The 18,859-nt window shown below is 34.7% G+C and overlaps 1 protein-coding gene across 2 annotated transcripts in view; it reads left to right on the top strand.

The window, feature by feature from the left end:
* LOC306867555 (tetraspanin-7-like) overlaps positions 1-18,859 on the top strand; it is a 34,820-nt gene that overhangs the window by 8,691 nt on the left and 7,270 nt on the right. The window contains exon 1 of one of the 2 annotated variants that reach the window (XM_079413287.1): positions 5,442-5,673. The exons of the other annotated variant lie outside the window; for it this stretch is intronic. Within the exon in view, the coding sequence (XP_079269413.1) occupies positions 5,635-5,673 (39 nt within the window). The 5' untranslated portion in view covers positions 5,442-5,634. Of the gene's footprint in view, positions 1-5,441; positions 5,674-18,859 lie in introns of those variants that run through there. 2 annotated transcript variants of the gene reach the window in all.

Genomic DNA, 18,859 nt, shown 5'->3' with positions numbered 1-18,859 from the left:
CGTTCCCGTAGGTTGTGTCAGCTCGGGATGTGACAGTATGACTTTGCAGAGTGTGTGTAACTGATAAACAACTAGAATTGCATGTGTGATCCCAGAGTTCCCGGGGTCTTAAAATAGCTAGCCTAGGACACATCACAGCGAGCGACGGGAATCCTGTTCTCACTAAACGCTCTCTGGCAATTGAGGGGATTGAAGGATCTTTTGCTGAGAAAAGTAACTGAAATATTGAAGAAAAAGCTATACTGTATAATAAAAATATGCCTACAAATATACCGAAATAAGAAGTTACTGTGTAAAATATGATAGCATTGTCATTATGAACTTACAAAATTGTGTTTAGCAAACATTTGCAGTGTGTTAATTACAGTAAGTTACCCTACACCTGCAAAACGTTGGCATTGCCATTGTGTTTTTTATGGAGGTGGAAAATCAAAAGAAATAAAACCTGTTTACCAAGCATTTGCGGAGTGTAAAGTTTCTTTGGGTATTTCATGAAACTTAACACGCCTCAAATGCTTTTGTGCTAGTTAATGTCGTAATTTAATGGACCGCGTTAGTCAAATCAAAGATGGACTGTATCTTGTGTTTATGTTGTCCGAAAGGAAATTATTCTGTTGATATGGAATACAAGTAATTAAAGGGTGCCACTGGACCTATTTGGCCAACAAGTAATAGATGGTGCCATTTGGAGATTCTTGGGTCGCCCTTCTCTTAAGTTATTTTGCTCTTAGCCAGTGTTATTAGCACTGGCAGTCCTGTTCATTACAAGCAGACAATTAAGGGCTCGTCTGGTCCGGTTTTCCCTGTAGCCTTTGGTGTTATTATGGAAATGAGAGTGTCGAGCCACCACAGTGCCGCTGATATATTCAGTGTTTTTGTGTGTGGAGGCGTTGATGCTTACCGTTTGTTTCTCCTTAAGCTTGTTAATATTTTGTCTTGTGTAATCTTTTCAGTGTTATTGTTCCCTGTGGAGGGCAGAAGTGGAGTGATCAAACAGAGATTTATTCAGATAGAACTTCATCAAAACTGAAGGAACTGAGAAACATTTAATCTCTCTTACTGTATGCAAATTAAGTCATTGTTTTCTTGCTGAAAACATACTCACCCTCAAGCCATCCAAGATATTGGCTAGATGAGTTTGTTTCTTCATCAGAACAGATTTGGAGAACTGTAGCATTACATTACTTGCTCACCAATGGATCCATTGATGTGAATGGGTGCCGTCAGAATGAGAGTCCAAACAGCTGATTAAAAACATCACACAAGTAGTCCACAAGTAATCCACATCACTCCAGTCCATAAATTAACAAATTGTAAAGTAAAAAGCTTTGAAACAAATCTATCATTAAGGCGTTTTAACTTTAAAGCGTCGCTTCTTGCCAAAATACGACTTCATAATCCAAAATATCACTTCCTCCAGTGAAAAAGTCCATCTCGATCTCCTGTTGTCCTCTCCACCGTCATTTTTTGGATTGTTTTCGCTTGTTATCTGTGCTTGATCTGTGCATATTTCTCTCCTTAGTCAGAAGAGAGGACTTTTTCACTGGAGAAAGCAATATTTTAGACTCATATTTTAGCTAGAAGCAACGGTTTGAAGTAAAAAAAAACGTCTTACAAACACGTTAACTGATGGACTGGGCTGGTGTGGATTACTGTGATGTTTTTAATCAGCTGTTTGGACTCTTATTCTGACGGCACCCATTCACTGCAGAGCATCCATTGGTGAGTAAGTGATGCAATGCTACATTTCTCCAAATCTGTTCCGATGAAGAAACAAACTCTATATCTTGCCTGAGGGTGAGTACATTTTCAGCAATTTTTCATTTTTGGGTGAACTTTTCCTTTAAGAATCTTTTAGTGATAAAACTCATCCAATTAAATCTTCACAGTTCTGTAGTCCTTCTTTAAATGACTGTATGGGTATTATCCTGCCCTGAATCCTATTAAAGGAAGATTATGAAGACACTCATGACTCTCAGCTGACGAGGTGCTTAATCAGGATACCTGCTTGATGTGAAGAACATCAGAGACGTGTTTGTGTCAATGCAAAACCTGAATACACCATATTTCTCTAATATTAACAATGAAAAAGTCTCAAATCCCAAAATGTTTCAGTGTATTCCCTGTGTCTTTCTGACTCTAGTTTGGTAAACGGAACAGAAACACTTTTCCCACTGGGATTGCCTTTCCCAGGAAACATGATCTTTATCTTTTATTATCTGCATCAAAAACTCATTGTGGTTTTGTAAACAGGAAGAGAACAAAAGCTAAAGGAGTGTCTGGTTAATGCAGTAATAAACGGCGGGACCCATCAGAAAAAGAAGCTTTAACCTCTAATGGAAATAAAATTGAGTTGAGGTGACTGTTGGCAGGGAAATCTGATTAAAGATCAATGTGAGCAATGCATTCATTATGTTGATTTTGAACAGTGATTAATCTGCAATTCTGAAAAGTGTGAGTGTCCTACAGTGACGTCCCGTTTGTGTGTGTGTTAGGGGTGTGGCACTGTGTTTGGTTTGAGAGCTTTTTTAGGTTAATCCTTATCAAGGGGGGAAGTCGTGGCCTAATGGTTAGAGAGTCGGACTTGTAATCCGAAGGTTGCGGGTTCGAGTCTCCGGCCGGCAGGAATTGTAGGTGGGTTAAATGCAGAGCACGAATTCCGAGTATGGGTCACCATACTTGGCTGAATGTCACTTCACTTATTTTTTCACTTATCAGGATGTCTGAATGATATTTTCTGATTACATGTGTGAATGGGAAATCATAACTGTTAAATGTTGCTTAGTTACAGCTGATAAAAAGCCAATTGATAACAAATAAATTATAATGTAGGTAATAAAACTTTTTTTTTTTTTTTTTTTTTTTTTAAATGGTTTGAATTGTATTACCAATTGTCTTTGGCTTGTTAAATTGTAAAGTCCCAAATTGAACACTTTGTCTCTCACGTTTGCATTCCTGGAATATTCCCAATTAGTTCCTGGCTGTGGAATTTGAAGGTGACTGGAATTCCTGTTTTTAGGTCCTGGAATGACACCATGAACGGTTTTACACAGGCCTGCTAATGAAAGAGATGCTATTATTAGCCGCTAGCTTGAGACGTGGTGCAAGATTCTTGTTTACTTTGTTCTGACATGGCGATTAGCAGCTTTACGCTCACGGGGAAGGGTATGCTAAGTGACTGTGTTAGCAGCACGTAGCATTAGTATCATTTTTTTGTACAGAAAAAAGTTTTAACTTTCAATTTATTAACTTTATATTAGCTGCTGTGTTGTATAACTAAGCATGCTAGAACACCTGAGTTGCAGACTAGTGGTTAGCATGCATGTCGTCACACTAAGCCAGTGAGAAACAAATGTGAGTCTATTATTTCCAATTGTGAGCGGTGCTAGCCTGTAAAAAAACACAATGCTAGTGTGTTATGGAAGCCTCTCAGAGCATTGTGCTGGTGCTAAGATCTACTAAATGGTTTTCAGAATACATTTCTAAGCAGGTGCTAGAGTGTTTTTGATGGTTGCTGAGTGGTTGCTTACCGATCAAAGCCAGAAAGAGACCAACTAATTCAGTTGTTTTTGTTTCAAGCATAAACTGAACACTTTTGTTAATACAGATTTCTCTTGTGAAAACTAAGTTCACTTTAGCATAGGCCTACTTTTTAAGCACTTATTATGGAAATAGGCTAATAGGCCTACACTTTAAAAGAATATGTCTAAGTGCAGACTCAGTTTTTATGTTATTTGCAATTTTTTTAATTTTAGCTTGCATTTTTGACATACTTAAGTTAATCTTTATTCATAATTTCATAATTCTGTTGTTTTTGAAATAAGGTTGAAGTGTACTTATGTGTGTGCTTAAGTGTATAAAGGCACAGTCATTAAAGTATACTCGGTTACGCTTTATTTTAAGGTGTCCTTGTTACAGTGTAATTATTCATTTAAGTAGAGAAATATGAATTAACTTCATGTACTTTATGGTTCGGGTTAGGATTAGGGTTACTTGAATGTAATTATGCTTAATTGTTTGTTAAAATAGTAAGTACATGTAATATATATAATAAGGACATCTTAAAATAAAGTGTTACCATATACTCTTTTTAAAGTACACTTAAGTGAATTTTTATTGCATTAATACTATATGACCTACAAGTACATTTAAAAAAAGTATCTGTTTATGATTTGAAATACACCAAGTACACATTCAATACAATCAAGCATACTTATTTTTTCCACAAGGTTTATCTTGTTTTAAGGACATTTAGATAAGTTTTTCCCTGTTGCTAGGTTGCTAATGCTGTTTTGTTTTGTGGAAAAGTACATTTCAGAATACAAAGTACACTTTGTACACTTTGTACAGCATACAAAGAAACAATACACTTTAAAAAATATATACTTAAGTGCAAACTGAATGTTTTTGGTCGCTGAATTGCGTGTTATTTGCAATTAAATGAAAATGTCTTGGTTTAAATTTACATTAAATTGAACATACTTAAGTAGCACTTAAGTCTTCATTCAGAATTTCATACATCTGTTGTCTTTGGTTAAAAGTGTACTACCGAATGTAGTGACAGTATACTTAAGTATGTACTTAAATCTGTACTCAAATGTATACTTAAGTGTGTTCTTAAGAGAAAGTGTTTTAATAAACAAGTTCTTATAGTACACTTTTTTAAGAATGCTTAAGTGGCCTTTTTTCTATAGTACTGTATTATCCACAAGTTAAAAAAAAAAATACTATGAAGATTTGACGTACACTGCAAGTGCAATACAATTAAGCACAGTTCTTCACAAAGATTATCTTGCTTTAAAAGCATAGCCTATATATATATATTTTTTTTTTAAAAACAACCAAAAATATTAAGAAACTACATTTTACAGTGTCTTCATAGCACAACAAATTTATGTAGTGAAGTTTGTTACTTAGGGTTGTTGGTGTTAATGAGATGCCGACTAAAATAGATGGCTCCTCCATTAGCATTAGCGTTCTCATTTCCCGCTCTATTAAACACAGATGCACTCTAGTTGAAGGCCAAAATTCACTGTCTTTTATTTCGAAAATAGCTATTCGTCTCTGTCTGTTTTTGCTTTAATTTTATCCATTTTATATATCCACATATCCCTCCTTCGTTTCCTGCTAACCGCCAAATACACAGTCAATTTAGCCTTGGACAGATCGCTCTGATTTAAGCCGCCACCGGCCTCCATTTCCCTGTCAGTTGACTCTCTGAATAATGAGATGGACCTTTCGGTGTCATAGAGACGCTGACTCTCGCCGGCCGTTTTCCACCGACTCTGACCTGACATTTCTCAGAAGCAGTGCAGGAGAGAATGAGGCTGAAAGGCCAGCGCCTCTGACAGCGCCCGTCTAAATGACCCTCTCAGAACAAACAGCACTTATCAACGAGCCGCACTGGATCATGAAGATGTACGGCGCTCTAATGGCCAAGAGAGAGAGAGACAGAGCAGTGGAGTGGAAGACACGGGAAAATTACGGGCTCAGTCTTAGCTGAAACAAAACAGGACTGCGTATGACAACACCCTTAGGAAGAAGGGAAGAAAACAAGCAGGATAATATGGCAGGATTTTGTTTGACTATTTTACGATCTTTTTGGGTTTAAAATTGAGCACTGCACTGTTTCTCATGCACTGGAAAGATGTGAAACTGTACTATATAGGGAAGGTGAGCAAAAATGAGTGACTTTTATCTAGGCTACTGTGAGTTGTGAATGAAAGGAGATTTCAAACCGGGGCCTGCAAGGGGTTCACAATGTACAACTTTTTATTGATATTTAATATTAATGGATTTCAGACATGTGGCCTCAAGGGCTTTACAGAAATTGAATTCTTTTTAGCTTTTGTTGTTGTTTAATAAGAGGTTTTCAAACAGGGTGGCGCAAGTGGTTCACAATTATTTCTTATTTTTTATTTATTTTATGAAAGGGGTTTTCAAAAAGGAGTATTTTCAACAACAATTTTTTATTGTCATTTAATAAAATGTGTTTTCAATTAAGGGTTTAAAAGGGATTCACAAAAATTGTAAAAAAAAAAAAAAAAAAGTAATGAAAGGGGTTAGAGCTGCACGATTAATCGTTAAAAGATTTCAATCTCGATTCAAACACCCACGCAATCTGATTTCTAAATGACAATGATGCATGCCCATAAGTGATAAAAAAAATATATACATTTATTCATTTGGCAGATGTTTTTATCCAGATTGACTTACAAATGAGCAGTAAAATGTTTAAGTCATAAATGTTGTGAAATTCATCACAATTTCTATTCTATTGACAGTCCTAGTTTTTAACAATAATAATAAAAAAATTAATTAAAGCCCTAATCCTCTTAATCAATAGTAGTTAAAAAATGTTTTATTGAAAGTACATATGAAGATACAATATTTTAAAGGGGTCATATGATACGGTTTCAAGTTTTCCTTTCTCTTTGGAGTGTTACAAGCTGTTTGTGCATAGATAAGATCCCTGAAGTTGCAAAGACTAAAGTCTCAAAACCAAAGAGAGAGTCTTTATAAAAGTTAAGACTTGACCACGCCCACCTAAAACGTGTCTACGTCACTGTCTGGGAAGATTTGCATAACACCGCCCAAATGTATACGCAAAGAAAGGGGGAGTGGTCTTGTTTAATATCGCCGGCGCCATGTCGGGGGGAGTGGTCTTGTTTAATACCGCCGGCGCCATGTCGGGGGGAGTGGTCTTGTGCCGCCGGCGCCATGTCGGGGGGAGTGGTCTTGTTTAATACCGCCGGCGCCATGTCGGGGGGAGTGGTCTTGTGCCGCCGGCGCCATGTCGGGGGGAGTGGTCTTGTGCCGCCGGCGCCATGTCGTGGAGACGCTGTGTTTCGTTTTGAAAGTGAAAGTACTTTTTGGGCTTCCAAAAGAGGGCACAGCTAGAAATCAGTGGTTAAGTTGTATTTACAACACTGTTCCAGAACAGTTCAACCCAAATATTAGAGCGTGTGCAGCACATTTTACGGAGGACTATATCCTGAACCTGGAAGAGTAGCCTACAATGCTGGCTTTTCTATAAAGTGGGGCAATTCCAACTTTGCAAGGACAGTCTGGCGCTTCTGACTCACAGCCTGTAAGTATGTTTTCAAATGAAAAGAATTTGCCACTGACATTCAAACGCAAGTTTTGAGCCGTGTAGAGTGTTGTTTGTTGCTTCTCCAATCACAAATGCAGACATGGTAATGTTTACGCGGCCAATCAGAGCACACCTCGCTTCTCAGAACGATGAACTTCGTAAATATCGGCGCGTTTCAGAAAGGCGGGGCATACAGGATCAACAATAATGTACAGTATGTGGAAAATGTGTTTTTTGAACTTTAAACTGCATAAACATTGCATTACAAATACACAAAATAATGTTCTTTTTAGCAATGTCATATGACCCCTTTAAATGTTAAACGGCAACAACATTTTAATAATTATAATCATGTGTATTAGCTTCTTTAATTAAGATATTATTAAATTAGTTAAACATTTAGGCATATATTTTTATATAAAAAACTAAATAACAGTTAAGACACTGCTGATGAACGCTTTAATGTGGCAAAGATGACAATCTGCGGATCTTTTCTCATAGATGGATGTCATACAGGAAGTGTCTGACTGCGAGCTCTGTTGTTCTGGGGTCTCTCTGTGTTTGTTGTCCTGGACTCCCCGTGTGACCAGATGCTTTTCCCAGCTTGACCGTATGAGAGAAAGTGCCACAGCAGCAAACTATGACGCTACACGCTGTGTCCTGTGAGAACAGAAAGAGTGTGTGTGTGTGTGTGTGTGTATAGCGTGATTGTGGTGTCACCTGTTGTTTGGTGTGCGTGCCATGTGTCAAACTCTCACTGCCTGTTGATTGCGGAAAGAAAAGCATCGTGTATCAGACAGACATCTAGGAGTCAGAGAGGAAGTTGAAATCAGTGGTTTTCAGAAGTTGTCAGCAGTGCTTCACACAATATTTACTGTAACTTACATTGCGTGATAAGAACGGCATAATGAAAACATCAACTCAGTGTGCTTTTGCAATTGTTTATTTTTGGACAGCTCTGATATTAATGTTATTTGCATTTCATTTATTTAGCTAGTTATGGTCCTGTTTTATTTATTTATTTATTCATGTACAGTTGTGGTCAGAATTATTGAAACCCTTGGTAAATATGATCAAAGAAGACTGTGAAAATTAACCTGCTTTGTTAATCCTTTTGATCTTTTATTTAAAAAATTCACAAAAAGCTAACCTTTCATTGGATAATAAGAATTTAAAATGGGGGGAAATATCATTATGAAATAAATGTTTTTCTCTGATACACATTGGTCACAATTAACGGCACCTTTTTATTCAATACTTTTTGAAACCTCCATTTGTCAGTTTAACAGCTCTAAATCTTCTCCTATAATGCCTGATGAGGTTAGAGAACACCTGACAAGAGATCAGAGACCATTCCTTCATCCAGAATCACTCCAGATCCTTTAGATTCCCAGCTCCATGACGGTGCTTCTTCTCTTCAGTTCACCTCACTCATTTTCTACAGGGTTCAGGTCAGAGGACTGGAATGGCCAGCAGAAGCTTGGTTGTGTGCTCAGTGACCCATTTTTGTGTTGTTTTTGAGGTTTGTGTTTGGATTATTGTACGGTTGGAAGATCCAAACATGACCCATTATAAGATTTCTAATAGAATCAGTCACTTATTGATTTTTTATCTGTTGGTATTTGATAGAATCCATGATGCCATGTGTCTAAACAAGATGTCCAGGACCTCCAGCAGAAATATAGGTCCACAACATCACAAATACAGCAGTATATTTCATTGTACACATGGGGTACTTTTTATCCCTGTGTTCACCAAACCCATCTTGAGTGTTTGCTGCTAAAAAGCTCATTTTTTAGTTTCATCTGACCATAGAAGCCAGTCCCATTTGAAGTGCCAGTCCTGTCTGATAACTGAATATGCTGGAGATTGTTTTTGGATGAGTGAGGAGAATTTTTCTTGAAATCCTCCCAAACAACATGTGGTGATGTAGGTGCTGTTTGACAATTTTTTTTTAAGGTTTTCTGACCCCGAGACTCAACTATTTTCTGCAATTCTCCAGCTGTGATCCTTGAAGAGTCTTTAGCCACTCAAACGCTCCTTCTCACCGTGCATTAGGACGATATAGACACACGTCCTCTTCCAGGCAGATTCATTACATTTTCTGTTGATTGGAAATTCTTAATTATTGCCCTGATGGTGGAAATGGGGATTTTCACTGCTCTAGCTCTTTTCTTAAAGCCACTTCACTAATTTGTGAAGCTCAATTATCTTTTGCTGCACATCAGAAATATATTCTTTGTTTTTTCTCATTGGGATGGATGATTAAGGGAATTTGGGCTTTGTTTTCCCTCCTATTTATATTTCTGTGAAACAGGAAGCCATGGCTGGATAATTTCATGTTCATAATCACCCTAGAGTGCTCAAAATTGTGAATATGAATGGGAGTATACTTCAGAGATATTTTACTCTTAAGAATTTCTAGGGGTGCAATAATTGTGTCCAACGTGTGTTTGAGAAAAACATTTATTTCATAATGATATTTCCCCCCATTTTAAATTCTTATTATCCAATGAAAGGTTAGCTTTTTGTGAATTTTTTAAATAAAAGATCAAAAGGATTAACAAAGCAGGTTAATTTTCACAGTCTTCTTTGATCATATTTACCAAGGGTGCCAATAATTCTGACCACAACTGTATGTATGCGTGTATGTAGGGGTGTGCGATATACCGATAGACACGATTAATCGATAAAAATGTCAACCGGTAGAGATTGTGGACTATTGTCTCTATCACGGTTACATGCTCACGTGACACTGCTGTGCCTCAAACATATAGTTTGCATGCGTTTTTAAGCATTGTGGTTTAAAAACAAGTGATTTTAAGCCATTGAAATACAATCAGCTGGGAAAGAACTCATTTCGCTATATGCACGTGCAGTCTGAGAGACCCGCACACTTGAAGACTGTGCTTATAGAGCGTGGAAGTACTGAACGAAGTTACTGTATTTTAACTTAATAGACCTTGAACAGTTAAATACACACTTGTGTGTCAAAATGGCCATCTTTGCATGCATCCTTGTAAACACAGTAATTTAGGTCTTAAGTGAAAGCAAACAGCTCAGAAAGAAAACACGTGTAACAGTATACTGGATCCGGGCAGCTCTTAAAGTGACAGCAGTCATTCATATTAATCAAACAATAAAACAGAGAAAATCTCTGATTGCTTTTGACTTAATCACATTTGTAACTTTAATACGAATAAATATTTAATTCACACAATGAAGAATATGCAGTGTTTTTATACATTTGATTACTTTATACAAAGTAACATTTCTTATTTATTTGTTCTACTGTAGTTTTTTTGGCACATTGCTTGCAATTAGGCAAGTTTCTTATTTAATCACTGACGGTTTACTTGCCTTCAGGGAACTTGAGTTTTTTTAATTTAATTTAGGCAATAATTTTTTTGTGATATTGACACTGGCGACAAGAATTATGAAATTTCCATGTCAGGGGTAGGTAACGGTCCTGGAGTGCCGCTGTCCTGTAGAGTTTAGCTCCAACCCTAATCATACACATCTGAACAAACTAATCAAGGTCTTCAGAATTACTAGGGCTACAGGCAGGTGAGGGTTTTTATTCAGGGTTGGAGCTAAATTCTGCAGGACGTCGGCACTCCAGGACTGACTGACGTTTTATCATGATACGAAATTACTCATATCATGATAAAAGATTTTTATCATATCCAAAATCTTTGTTCCTTTGTTCTTTCTTCCTTTTTTTTTTTTTTTTTTTTTTTTTTTTTTTTTTTTTTTTTACACTTAATTTTTTTCTACCGCAGTTTGAAAACCCCTGAAATAAACTACTTATTTACCAAAACTGTAAAAGACTATATTAATCACGTAATTAATAAGCTTGTGCATCACATAATTAATAAGCTCTACCTCCGTCATTCCCTGCCACTTTTTAAAAGTTAAGACATTTAAACACAAAAATATGAGTCCAATTTAAAAAAAAGAAACACATTTATTAATGAGATATGAGGTATTGGTTAAATGATGACAGGCCTCACAGGAGCCTGAAGTGAACGTCTGTTTGTTTTGGCATTGATGGGTGGATTGAGATTGCAGCGGGTTTTGGGATTCCTGTTGCCATGGCTACTGATTCCTCCTACAGCTGGACGACGGTGGAGAACGTTTGTTGTGCTCAACCGTCTCCGAGTTGAAACATGGTGAAAAGTACAGCACTGTTGACTGTGCTTTAGTTGACACGGGCTGTTTGTGGGAAATTCCTGCAGTGATAACATCACATGATCGGGTGACAGTATGAATGACGGTATGTTTTTAATGCTCTTAGTGGATAATGTGACTTCTAGATGTGTTTTGTTTATGAAACAGACTGATGGGGTTTGGAAAGTCTAATGTAACATGAAGGCAAATCGGATATTTTGATTGCACTGATTTGGAAATGATGATATGAAGTTTTGGGGTCAACAATGGTTTGAACAGTTATTTTGACATTAGTGTGTAGAAAAAAGATACACTGTCATCTTAATAGAAAGAAATGAAAGCAAAAATGGATTAAAATATTATTGTAATTACTAATTATAATAAGTTTTCACTTCAAAAAAAATATTTCTTGTATTACATTATATTATATTATTTAATTTTATAAACATTGTAATTTTTAAGTTGTGGTCGACCAATATTGGCTTTTTGACAGCTAATGCAGATGGCGATATCTAGGGTGGCTGATGACCGATATAAAGCCGATTTATTATATTTATAATTTTTGTATTTTATAATAATATTAACTATTTAATTTTTATTATATATATAATTTTTTATTTTAATTTGTGTATTTACCATTATGTACCTTTAACACTTTTATTTTTAAAACCTCCTTAAATAATGACTTTTTTATCAAAACTGTATTTCTGAATAACCTAATTAATATGTATAAGCTCAGTCTTTACCATTTTGTGACATCCTGTTAATTGTAATTAGTTTTCACTTTTTTAAATATTTTAATTTTAGAAACATGCCGTTTTAATACAACACTGAATAGTTTTAAGTTTGTGGTTAGTGATTTTAATGTTTTCTTTTGTTTAATTTTATTAAAACCTGTTTTTTTTTTTTTATTACACCATTTTGATCCCAGTGTAAAAAACAAACCAAAAAAACCTGACATTTTACTGTATTTATTTTATGTTTACTGATATTTCTTCATATACATGAACACTAGGTTCACTTCATATCAAACCACAGATGTGATGTTAAGCACCAGATTCTGGAGCCCGTAATTGTTCTGGTGCTGCGGTAACTCTCTCTCTCTCACACACACACACACACACACACACACACACACACACACACACACACACACACTTGTTCCTTTGAGCAGATTCAAGGCCACAGAACAACAGCAGCTTTGATCAGGAATTTGAAATGCAAAGAGCAAGATGGCTTTTCTCCTGCGCTCTCTTGTTTCCTCTCGGGTCCCTTTTTCATCATAGTGTCTCTCTGTGGTCCGTTCTCTCTCTCGCACTCGCACTCGCTCCAGACACACAGAGAAATGGAGAACAGTCACTTCCTGTCTGCAGCAGTATCTCTGTCTCTCTGATTTAATTAGGGATGGGTAAAATGTTGCTTGATGGGTAAAATGTTGTGAACATGTGTCGGTTGGTCTGAGGTGTTGACATCCTTCTCTCCTAAGGTTCGTTATCAGGCAATTTAAATCCAGTCTGACATAAAAATGAACATTTACTTCCTAGTTCACTTAACAAGCAGATATTTGTCCGTTTTAACCTGCTAATTAATAGAAATGTGTGTATTTGTATGAGTAGACTGTGGTGAGAATGCTATTTTGCATAACTTTAATTTCAGGCTTCAAACTAGTCTTAATGTAAAGGGGTTAAACTACAGTCGAGTTACTCGGGGGAAAAATACTAAAATAAGTTTCAAGAAAAACTATAAGCTATTTGACCTTTTAAATATCAGATGATAGTGAATAAATGTTTTTTTGTATAGTTTATTTCATGAAAACAAAACAATAGCTATGTTTCCATTCAAGGTTGTGAATTTAATTTAAGGAAAATGTCAAACTTTAGTATGTTGCCTGGTTTTTGTTGTTTGTAACTTCATATAAAACTTAGTACAACTAATATAAAAAAGTAATAGAATTATTATTTTTGTATATTGATTTTTGTTCATATAAAAATACTACAAAAATTTGTATATTAAATTTTTTAATTTTTGTATATTGTTTTTTTTTTGTTCATATAAAATAAATAAAAATAATATTCAAGAATGAAAGAATATAACACTATAAAAATAAAATAAAATATAGAATATAATAACTTTTTGTTGTATATTGTTTAAAAAAATAGAATATAATATTTTTATTTTTCTAATATATTTCTTTGGTTTTGTTGTTCATATAAAATTAAAATAATATAATCTATACAACATATATAACTCATTTTTTTTGTTTGTTTGGTTTTTATTTGTATACAAAATAAAAAAAAGAAATATTCCTTCATTTATGTTGTACAGTATATTTTTTTTAGTTTTTGTTGTTCATATCAAAATAAATAAAATGTAATAAAAATATTCAAGAAAGAATATAACACTATTAAAACTAAAATAGAATACAATATCTTTGTTTTTTTTTTGTTGTTGGTCATTTAAATAAAAAAATATAATTTTTTGTTTCATTTTTTTAACAAAAAATTATAAAAAAAATAATTAAATAGAATATAGTATATAATATATATTGTATATTTTTTGTTCATAAAATAAAATTAAAATAATATTAAAGAAAGAATAACACAACAATAAATAAAGCAAAACATAACATAAATAACACAAACATGAATAAAGCAACAACAAAAAAGAATGTAATCCTCTTTTTGTTGTATGTTTTTTGTTTTTTGTTGTTCATCTAAAATAAATAAGAAATAATATTCTAGAAAAAGAATATAACACTCATGTAAACAGGCAAAAGAGTAAAAATGGAAGTTGTTGGATCTTTATACTTTATAGAGCATATATTATAAATGCTCTTTTTTGTCCTTTTTTGCATGTATAATTATTACTGTTAATTTATGCCATGGTAGAAATAATGGTAAGAATTGTTAAAATAGACTAAAAACTACAACAAATTACTGTAAACGTTGTAAATAGTCGCTAAAAGTGGAAGCTGTAGCCACTGCATATACATAAAAATGGACTCCATTTGCTTATTTACGCCAGCTGTTTCCCCTTGATTCTTAATATTTACCGAAAAACGCATAATGAGAACACCACAGGAAAGCATAGAATTTACATGTCACTATATGGAAACGTTGCCATGGCACCCGCCTCTTCTTCTGTCATGGAGCGTTTTCCTCGACGACGAGAGCTCTAATAGATTTTTTTTCTTTAAGCTCTAAATTGTCTGTAACTCGAGAGGCGCTGCTGACATATCAAAGACGAATGCCGCCAAGCCGCATCAATTTGAGATTCATTTGAAGAAATGAACGCTTCACGTTGCGTTAGCAGACAAATGCGAGTGTCAGGGGATAGAAAGCGTCTCGTTCAGAAACGTGTGGCTGAGATCCTGTTAAATATTGGCTCTTTGTGGGTAAAATGAAAAAGCAATGACTAGATCTCAGAGCTGCTTCAAAGACCAATCTCTATCGCTCTGAGCTAATATAAACACTGTGCTCGCAACACCAAGGTCATGGGTTTGATTCCCAGGGACTGCATGAACTGATAAAACCTCTGAAAGAAAGTGCATTAGTAGTTTTTAAAGTTGGGTACTCTTGGCTAACAGGGTTTTATGCATCTTTATTTAACAGACTGCTGGCTAAGACCGAGAGAGGGTGACTGACGTACTGATGAATAATTTATATTCTTTTGCTCAATAAAACATTTTCTTCTGCCAGCCTTCACACAGAAAACACAAGTTCCGCTCTTCGGTGTAGTTTTGCGTCGTGATGTATGCATAGCGGATGGCTGGTCATTTCTTTCGCTTTCTTTCTATTTTTTTTTTTTTTATTGTTGCTTCGTCTCAGTCCTTCCTAGAACATCCGGGTGAATCTCACGAAACGGCTCATATTTCATCCTAAAAACTCAAAAGAACCCTATGAAAAGTTATGTAATAACAGTATTTTTTACAGGGTAATTAGAATAATATTTTTATTTTACATTATAGTAATGATGGTATTTATTTATTTGCATTTTGTAATTACAATTGTTTTATTTTTGCATCATAGTAATAATGATAGTATTTATTTATTTGGATTATGTAAATAGCATGATTTTTTTTATTGCATTATGGTAATGATGGTATTTATTTGCGTTATGGCAATTAAAATTGTTTTACATTATAGTTAGTTGGTTTTTTATTTGCATTATGAAAGATTTATTTTCTATTGTTGTAATGATGACATTTATTTATTTGCCATATGGTAATTAGAAAGATTTGTTTTATTTTTTGCATTATGGTAAATTAACTTTCATTTTTATATTGTGACAATAGTGGTATTTATTCACTTATTTATTCACGTTATGGTACTTAGAACTTTTTTGCATTATGATATGATATTTATTTACTTATTTGTATTATGAAAATTACAATTAAATTTTCTTACATTGTGGTACGATGGTATTTTGCTAGTTGCTGAAAGTTAAGAGTTGTTTCCTCCTCTCTCTCGGATCCCTGATGAGTAACACCATCTGTGCACTTTCTCTTTCTCTCTCCGTCTCTTTGTCTCAGTGTGAGATGGAGACGGGACGTTGTGTCCTCTGTGCGGTGGTGGACATGGTCTGAATGACAACATGGTGCTACCATTGAGCTTAGGATGGATACAAGTTTTTCTCAATTCCTAGTCTTCCTGGATACCATTTAAAGTTAATCACCTTGTTAGCTTATCAACATGCTAAGGACAAAACGTTCTAAGACGATAAAATTGCAGTGTCAAATTTTAATACCATTGTATTATATATTGATATATAGTATTAGCATAGTATATATTCCGAAAAAAACATGGTATTACTATGGTAAAATGTCAAAAAAGTATTTCAAATTATTTCAGTCAATACTAGTGTTGTATTTTTTTGTTGCTAATTGGAATGTTGTCATTTGCTTACAGATAATTGCTTACATATTAACATAAAAATACTGTTGTGATACCGTAGCTATCAAATTTTAATATCATAGTACTTTGCTATATATATGTGATATTAGCATGTATTACCATGGTACCATGTCCAAAAAATGTTCAGTGAAATTAAAATTGTATCATTTTAGCCAAAATGTATGTTTTTAATGCCTGTTGAAGTATCATTTTGTTAGCAACATGCTAATGACAAAAAGTACCATGGCAGTATTTAACATAATAATGGCTTTTTATGTGTACTTTATTTACTATGCATATATTTTTATTTACATACACTGCTCCGGGTGTATGTTCACTACTGTGTGTACACTTGGATGGGTTAAACGCAGAGCACAAATTCAGAGTATGGGTCACACACCACTTCCTTTTCCCTTTGTTAAAGTATTGTTGTTGCAGTGTTAGCTTAGCAACATGCTAATGACAAATAATGTAACATTTAGCATGTTTAACACATTTGTGTGTTATGTATATTTTGCAATACATTTAGTTAATTTGAGTTTTGTTGCACTGTTAGCTTAGTAACATATTAGGCTAATGACAAAGTATATTTGTGGGTGCTGTGTCAATTTTGCGCTAATTTGAGTAATTGTTTTGTACAAGATTTTTAACTGTTAGCTTAGCAAAATGCTAACTTCAAACACTAATTGCGTCCCAAATGATGCACTATTCACTATGCACGTATACACTATGTACTCAATCATGTAGTGTATGAATTTTATATGGTTATTTTTAATCTGAGTCTTATAGCCCCTCCCCCTGTGCAACGTAATTAAAGCTGCAACAGTTGAGTGCATAAAGTATCCAACATGCCACACTTTATTTATTTATTTATTTTTTTGGCAATTTAAGTACATCAACCAGGTATTTAAAGTGCACTTTTTCTTTTTGGAATTTTCAATGTGAACACACTTCTCACACTATTTATACTATAGAACATCATAGAATGGTGCATAAGTATGCGATTTGGGACGCACCTACAATTTGGAACTCTAATTAAATGATGTTGCATAAGGTTCCTTTTTTAGTTAGTATGCTGCCTTAAAATGTAGTTGCCTATGTAGGCACCAAGGCAGCTCACTATTGAGTTTAGCTTGTGCCACAATAGCTTTTCACACCATCATTAGCATATCCATAAAAACGATGACTCTTTCAGAGGTGTCAAAATGACGGCATCAAACTGTTCTGAGTGGGATGTGGGTTCACTTATTCAAGGCCGTTTCAGTGGGTAGCATCATGTGCGCTCGCTAACTCTACACTATTGCTCATCTCGAATGTGTGGATGTTAGTCATGGCATTTCAGACGATTACATGCAGTGATGGTTACATGCAGAAATGTCCTGTATGTGTTGATCTGGGTTCAGTTCGTCGTGTTGAATCTGTGGTCTATTCGCAAGCAGGCTAAACTGGTTCAGCACAAGCAGCCAAAGGCGACTTTCTCCCATCGGCCTTCATGTGTCCTCCAACTGCTGATAAAAATGAATAAACTTTGAGAGAACGATCCAAGCAGCTGAAACACAATCTGTTCCACCTAGTTTCTAAACTAAAAATGATTACAATTATTAATTGAATGCCTTCAACGATTAATAGATTGCCTTGGTACATGTTCAGAACATGGTATGCCATGGCACTTTTTTTGTAGGTGCAAGTGAAGTCTAGATGAAACAGGAAAGATGAAACATGTTTAGATGCATATTTTAATGAGGCTAATGTATTTTCATAAGAATAGTTGTGTCTCTGTTTGGCTGATCATCTATTACGTGACATCCCGCCACCCCTCAATGAGTCCCATGCGTCATAGAACCTTCTAGGGATGAGAAATACACCGGCGCCCTCTTCTGGTCAACACACTGAAACAGATTGAATGGTTGTTTGTGGTACATGTTTGTGTGACTAAACTATAAAAACTGCCTATTATAAAATAAGAGGAAACATATTAAATAAATTGTGCTTTCAGTACGTAAAAAAATCTAGAAAACAAAAATTTGTAGGCTAAAGTTTATATGCATTTTTATTATATAAATATATAAATGATTCTGGTTCGGTTTTAAAATGTTTATTTGTAAAACAAATTTTCTATTTATTTATTTATATAGTATTTATTTTTTATGACAAATCCCAGTAACAAAGATTGAATTTGTGATTTTAGATATAAGATTTTATTTTCATATATCAATTCAAGTCTGGTGTATATACAGGTCCTTCTCAAAAAATTTGCATATTGTGATAAAGTTCATTATTTTCTGTAATGTACTGATAAGCATTAGACTTTCATATATTTTAGATTCATTACAACACAACTGAAGTAGTTCAAGCCTTCTATTGTTTTAATATTGATGATTTTGGCATATAGCTCATGAAAACCCAAAATTCCTAAAATCATGAAAACCCAAAATTCCTATCTCAAAAAATTAGCATATCATGAAAAGGTTCTCTAAACGAGCTATTAACCTAATCATCTGAATCAACTAATTAACTCTAAACACCTGCAAAAGATTCCTGAGGCTTTTAAAAACTCCCAGCCTGGTTCATTACTCAAAACCGCAATCATGGGTAAGACTGCCGACCTGACTGCTGTCCAGAAGGCCATCATTGACACCCTCAAGCAAGAGGGTAAGACACAGAAAGAAATTTCTGAACGAATAGGCTGTTCCCAGAGTGCTGT

This window comes from Barbus barbus (genome assembly GCF_936440315.1).
Source record: "Barbus barbus genome assembly, chromosome: 49".
In the NCBI taxonomy this organism is placed as follows: domain Eukaryota; kingdom Metazoa; phylum Chordata; class Actinopteri; order Cypriniformes; family Cyprinidae; genus Barbus; species Barbus barbus.
This window is presented reverse-complemented; position numbering and strand designations above follow the sequence as displayed.